Source organism: Glycine max, chromosome 2 (genome assembly GCF_000004515.6).
Source record: "Glycine max cultivar Williams 82 chromosome 2, Glycine_max_v4.0, whole genome shotgun sequence".
Classification (NCBI taxonomy): domain Eukaryota; kingdom Viridiplantae; phylum Streptophyta; class Magnoliopsida; order Fabales; family Fabaceae; genus Glycine; species Glycine max.
The window spans coordinates 17,241,658-17,248,816 of NC_016089.4; the positions used below are offsets into that span (position 1 = coordinate 17,241,658).

At 34.1% G+C, this 7,159-nt stretch overlaps 1 protein-coding gene and 1 pseudogene across 1 annotated transcript; both read right to left on the reverse strand.

The window, feature by feature from the left end:
• Positions 1-823: 823 nt before the first annotated feature.
• Positions 824-4,738, reverse strand: LOC100819618 (probable trehalose-phosphate phosphatase J; annotated as a pseudogene).
• A 1,148-nt stretch (positions 4,739-5,886) lies between these two features.
• Positions 5,887-6,210, reverse strand: LOC106797833 (mitochondrial import receptor subunit TOM9-2). Its single transcript, XM_014773074.3, has one exon. The coding sequence runs from the start codon at positions 6,145-6,147 to the stop codon at positions 5,887-5,889; it is 261 nt and encodes an 86-aa protein (XP_014628560.1). The 5' UTR covers positions 6,148-6,210.
• Positions 6,211-7,159: the final 949 nt, after the last annotated feature.

Below are 7,159 nucleotides of genomic sequence, written 5' to 3' on the forward strand. Positions count from 1 at the left end.
TTTGTACACCACAAATGATGTTGTGCAGTGCCAAGTGTTCCTTACCTCCCTAAAGGGACAAGCCCTCCATTGGTTCACTCGCCTTCCCCCAAATACAATGGATTCATTCAAAACACCAACAACTCGCTTCGGCACACACACTACAAGAAAAATGACATATACCTACAGACAAAAATTGTCACTATAAATAAAAATTCCGTAGGTAAAAGTATGATAGACTTTGTCCTACAGACATTTCTTCCGTCAACTTTTAGGGGGCGTATAATGACAGCTAATTGTCTGTCACTATAGGGTTTACCTACTATTTATAGTGTGTAGGTAAAAGTCATTAACTTCTACCTACATCTTCTAAGTGTAGGTAAAAGTCTTTAATTTGTACCTATCATCTTTAACTGTAGGTAAAAACCGTATAATAATAATAATAATAATAACAACAACAACAACATAGGATCCCAACTTAGACAAATCAGGAACCCAGAATGACAACTCATATGATCCTGTAGCAAACATAAGACTTCCAGTAGCCCACTTGCCCACTTTATTACAGATCAAAAGTTGCACTCCTCCAACTTGCAACCTAGACAAGACAAAAAGAAAACAATGAATGATAAGTACTATCACACAAATTCCACAAAGGGAAAGTTATACTAAATACGTGTTTGGAAACACACATCTAGAGAACATATTTGGAGTTTTTGATGCAGTTTCAAACATGCTCTTAGCTATTATCCAAAGTAGTTTTTGAAGCCCAACCACAAACTATAATTTTTTCTTGACATTACTATGATTTTTTACATTAGTTGTCTCTGCTTCCTATAAAAGACATTATTTTATGGAAAACACTAAAAATAAATTTTATTGTTTTTAGTTGTCTTTGCTTCCTTTAAAAAAATTTAAAAATACAAAATAAAATAAAATAAAAAGTAAAGTAATATTTTATAATTAAATATAAAACAGAAAAATATTCATTAGAGAAAGAAATTTGACCTGCATTGCAAGGAATAGGAAGCATTTGTTTCTTTTGCAAGTCTAGAAACAAGAATCCCAATTCCTTGACCCCTACTGCGCAAAACCTGTTAATTATATTATATCCATAATGTTAACAAGTCAATTGATAAACATATGCAGGTGAAAATGAAATATATAGAATAGCAATATATATACTTTTAACTAACTAACTAGCAAGCTAGGCGTGGCAGCATTTGTTACCCTAAAAGCATCCTCATCAGTTCGATCATCACCAATATAGATTGGAAATATATCATTCAAATTCTTGTACCCTAGAAATATGCAAATAGTATTATTATAGTGAATCAGAACAAATATATGACTTATATATGTAGCATAGGTAGGTGAGATATCAAAGTAAGGCTATTTTTGCATGAATTAATATATATAGTTATCTACTCACCTAATGATTCTAACAAAAATTCAAGAGCCTTGACCTTGTCCCATTTGATGGTTGGACGGATCTCTAGCACTTTTCTCCCTTGGGTTAGCCTGAGTTGTGGATACTCATTGAGCACCAATCTAACTTTCTCCCCCAACGCTGCCCAACTCTAAGGAAAAAACAGAGTAATTTTTTTTTTTTAAAATGGTTACCGAACAATTTAAGTTTTTTGGCGTGTGTGTGGGTTTGGTAATTCTATTGATTCAGCAATTACATGGTAAGTTGACTGGTACCTTTTCGTCAACACAACGAAAGTGCAAGGACAAACAAAACTTATTGTTCTCAACCTTAGGGCCCTTGGGACAGTCTTCGTTTTTTCTAACAAGATCTTGTACACCTGAAAAATTATTTTTTGATAACGTACGACGCTGTTAATATCTGATGTGCTGCCACAGGCCAATTTGGGAGGAAATGAATTAGAGGTTTGCATTTAGATAAAAGAAAAATGAGAAAATGAACCTCATCGATAATTGGCAGGAATTGACTCGTGGATTGGAACAACACTGCTTTATTATTATTATTACCCTGAAAGAAAGCAACAAATGGCAAAACCAGAAAGAAACAAAAGATAGAATCTTCAACACACTGATTAGTTTCAGAAACTCTCTCACTTGCTTTTGGACTTTTTGTTGGACCAGTGATGTCCATGCCAAGTTCTGCCAATTTTACAAAGTTATATACCTGAAAAAAAAATTAGAATGAACTCCAATTAAATCTCTCAAGAGAAGAAAAATAAAGAATCATTTAATCACTTCCATGTCACTTTTTGTACTTATTTTTCTTTGAAGATAATGTACCTTGTCTCTGCACCTTCCGGTCACGATTGCTGTGGGAAAATGTCTTGCTATACCCTTTATTCAATGGATATGAGTACAAGAGAAAAATGGGAACAAAAGGAAAACCTTTCTAGTCATGAAAGCCTTATCTGGATCTACAACAATTGGAGAGAGAGTTCCATCGTAGTCAAGAAAAACTACAATTTGCTTTCCTTTGGCACTATATACTATTTGCTAATATGGTTACACTCATATTGGGTTACAGGCTTACACACCTGTGGAAAGACTGACACCTAACTGAGTGCAGCAAAATTTGGACCTGATAAATCTTTAATCTTATAAATTATGTAATTCTAATCACTTAACACGAGAAGTCTCACAATCACAAGCTGAAAATAGAAATTTGCCAAAGAGACAACTACCTTCATAAAAAATATGTTGGAATGAGTCATAAATAAAGAACAAAGAACACAAACATCAAGAGAACATAATAAATTCACCTATTAGTGTGAATGAGTCATAAATAAGATAACCTGGTATCGATTTCCTTATTATAATTATAATCTAATAAGCCTATAAAGATTAATAAGATTAATAATTTTATTTAGAGGAATTAGTTGCTTAATAAGATTAATAAGAAAATGTTTTGACTTTTGAGTACCTTTATCCCTGTGTTGCAGTGCTAGTTTACAGATTCAGCCCTTAACTGTTCAAAACAACACTCAAAATCCCTGTTTCTTAATTTTTATATTTATGACCAGTGAGAACAAAACCATTGGAATCAACAAAACTATTAGTCACCTAAAACCGCAATCATGAAAATTAAGAAACTAATCATGCATTGTACTGCAACAGGTATCAAAATTCAATACAGAGGAACCAAAGGTATGAAAAAATCTACTTAAAGTTATCCAGAACATCTCCCAATTCAGAATTTGAGCTCATACAATTCATTGAATCTATAACAAAACATGTAGGAACAGTGGAACATAACAAGATGATGAAAATAAAAAAAAAGGCTTTTAAAGGTGGCAAAGAAACATAAAAAAGAAAAAGCTTTTATGCATAAGAAGGACTTGGGAATTCCCAGAAGGCAAAATGGAATACCCGTTAAAAAAAAAAAGCAAAAACAGAATTGAGCAAACACCAAAAACAAGAGAGAAAAAAACACTTGCCTTGGAAAAACAACAAGAAGTTCCACTGATAAGAATGGAGAAAGGAACAGAAAATAATTTCAAAAAAGAGAACTTCTTTGTATTGGAGAGGTGCTTAAACATGATAATCCATTTTCGTTACCTCATTTTTCTCTTAAACATCAAGAGAACTTCTGCAGAATGAAGACAACGGTATCACTTTACAATCTTGAGATAAGGCTAAATATAACTAGCAAATGTATTACAAATTCACACATTCGTTTTTGCAATCTCTGGAATCTTCCCCTTCATCTTTTGCAAAGCTTCAGTCACTAGCCTTCAATTATATAAAAGTACCAAGTAAGACATAGTATAAAGAATTAAATGAAAAATAAAAAGGATTAGCATGCCATAAACAAAGAAATATCAGCCCTTAATGTCTTGTTGTAGGAACATACTTAGCTTTTTCCTCTTTAGCAATCTCATGACGTCTCATCTTTTCCCATAGATGTGCAAGCTCCTATTCAAAATTAAATTAAATTAAAATTAAATACCACCTGGTGAATTCCCAACCATCAAGGTTACAACACTCTATTCAACTGATGAAAGAACAAACAATAAATAAAAAATAATGTCTCACTTGCTCAAGAGTGAAATGTCGCTTTCTCTTTTTTTTTCTAGCATCTGCTAGTTCCTGATACGAAACAATCATAATCTCATCTAATAAATCAAAACAAATAATCTCCAAATGCCTCAACAATTAATTAATTGGCATAAAACAAAAAAAGAAATTGCAAAAATCCTGGAATGATCCAAAGCGAAATCGTAGATATTCTAATTATTAAGGAGAGAAACCTCAGAATGAAGACGACGTTCTTGGCCGGTAAGAGGAGTCGTCTTCTTGTTCTTGTTGTCTTTAGCAACGGAGTCTAGTTTGTGCTTCTTTGAGGCAACGAGCTTCGAAGCCTTGGGATCTTCGGAGTCTATTTTTTACTGTTGAAATCTTGCAAGTTAATACAAGAAAGGGAAAAATAAAAAAACAGCCAAAACATTTCCAGCAATTATATCCAACACCTACACAGTATCCCAACCTCTCTTTCATCTCATTTTTCTTTCTCCCACTCTCTTCATTTTCTTTTTTCTTTCTATTTCTCTCTTCCTTCCACTTTCTACACCCAAAATTGGGGTGTACATATAACATTTTTCAAACTTAATAATGTGTGATCCTTTGCAAACTTCCTAACTGTATTATTGTTACATTATGAAGATATTGAAAACAAATATATGACCTTCTTTTCAGCTTCTTCCTTGGCAAATCTTTCATGAGAAATATATACACCATTCTTTTCCCTTGTTGCTCGAATATCTGCAATATTCATATTATACAAAAGATAAGATACAAAATCTTCTCTACATTCCAAAACTAATAGTGGTGGTGAGTGTACCTTCTTTCACCCTATCAATTTCCCTGTACAAGTCCTTCAACAAAACAACCTTCGAAACCTTTTGGTTTGCCTTTTAAAAAACACACAAAGCTTTAAAACTGCTTTTAGAAGAATTGTAACTTGTAAGGAACAATAGCAGTGGTAACTGACCTCAGGCTTATTCTTTATGCTTTTTGCACGGCTAGCATAGTCTAATGTAGTAAGTGTTTCTTCCATACAACAAGCAGACGGGGAAATAGTAGCAATTATACATGTTTTTGTTTTCCCTCCCAAGGAGTCTCGCAAAATCCTTGTAAGCTTACTATCTCTGAAACAACACAACCGATTGGCATGAATTTTAAGGCTCATGCCTTTCAAATTCTAAATAAACAATGATGATTCAACATGATGTTAGCATGAACCTGTAAGGCACATGAGGAGAATGTTCCACAAGCGCATTTATGACACGTCCCAGGGTGAGTAAGCTAACATCTCTCTCTCGATCTGGAGTGATCATGAAAGATTAAGAAATTAAACAGCAAAGAAAAATGGCCTCTAAATATGTTTTTTCTGCTGATTCGCTTTGTATTGGATGTCTCTCAACTATTAAGTCCTTCTCTATGTATAGTTGTATACTCCATTTGTAGCTTTGTGCAGTCATTTCATATTAAAGTCTGCCTTGCTGGTATGCGTGGCCCCCTTAGAAAAGATAAATAATAAATAATTGAATTCTTTAACTCTAATTTGCAACGTTATCATATTTGAACGCATCATCATCTCGATAAAGATAGTATCATCTCATCTATATTAAAAGGGCAATTTAATATCCTGTGTTTTTCCATTTTCCATGATAAAATAATGTACATTCTGCAAATATATTATTAGTCGGCTCAACTGATGACATATATTAATCGTAAGAATACACAAAACTCCTCCTCACAGTAAGGTTTTTATAATCAAAATCTAGAAACGGAAAAAAAAAATATAGCAACCGGAAACCCTAAAAGCAGAAGTTCATATAGCAGAGTGTCCAAAAAGGGAACATTAGATCAGAGAGAAAACCTCAAATTTTATTTGGGGGCAGGGGTGCCGAGGAAGCTGGCTTACTGGAGCTCAAGGTCATTGAGCTGTTGCTCGCGGTCCATCTTGACAATGAAAGGAACAACGAGGAAGAGGAAGGTGGTGTCGGTGATCCACACGACCTTGCCGGTGCTGTGGAGGAGCTTCTTGGTGACAAATGCGGCGTCGCCGGCGGCTTCCTTGCCGTGGGTGACGATGGAGGAGCATGAGATATTCGTGAGGACGGAGCTTGAGTTGTTGCTAGGTCTGTCTGGGAGTGAGACTCCACCTCTTCGGGACGCCATTGGAATGAAAATGAATCAATCAATCAATTAGGGTTCTTGGCGATTTTCTTCTGTTCTTCTCACCCTAATTCTATAGAACTCACTAGTCACTACTCTTCACTTCTCCTTATGCCCTTCTTATACCCTATAGTAACGTGGATACTACTACTATTACCGTGCGATTTCATGCCAAAAAATATATTGCTGCACTATTTCAATCGTTTAATCAAATATTTGGGGCATGTTAGATAACATTTATATTTAAACAAAAATATTTATTTTAATATGTATTTATTTTATGATATTTTACCTACACTTTGTATTTGTAAGTTTTAATTTTTTAAATTTTATGAGATTTTACCTACACTTTGTATTTGTATTAGTAAGTAGAAATTATTTTGAGTTTTACCTACATTAAATAGTAGTAGGTACAAATTTTAAAATTTTACCTATGATAAACAAGTGTAGGTATAAGTATTTTTTTTACTTTTACCTACAATAATTCATGTCTGTAGGCAAAAAGCCTCTGTAGGTATATGTCATTTTTCTTGTAGTGACAATTTGCAACTAGCCAACACGGTCACCTAACCTAGTTAGCATTGGTTAACATACAACAGGAAAATAATAAGCCTCAACAAACCTTCATGGAACATTTCAGAAGATAACTTTAAATATTTGAAACCTGGACCCTGAAGTTGCTATGCATCATCTAATAATTGCTCTTAGACGGGGATCTTTTGTCAACAACCTATGCAAAAAACTAGCCTCTAACATGGACGAGCTTCATTGGAGAGCAACAAAGTATGTAAAAATGGAAAAATTAGTTGCATACATGAACCAAGTTTGAGTCAGAGCAACATTAATAAAGAAGGAATTAGACAAACCAAGATTTACTAAAGCAAGAGAGGGAGGGAGTAGGGATCGACCACCCAAAAAACCCAGTTACACACACTATACCCCCTTTAGTGTAAGTAGATTCCATATCTTGGACCAAGCTCTGGCAATCAACATCTTGGCGATGCTGAAAGGAGCT

What these genes read in the sequence shown, in the direction of transcription:
- LOC106797833 (XM_014773074.3), bottom strand. Translation starts at nt 6,147, where the DNA reads ATGGCGTCCCGAAGAGGTGGAGTCTCACTCCCAGACAGACCTAGCAAC.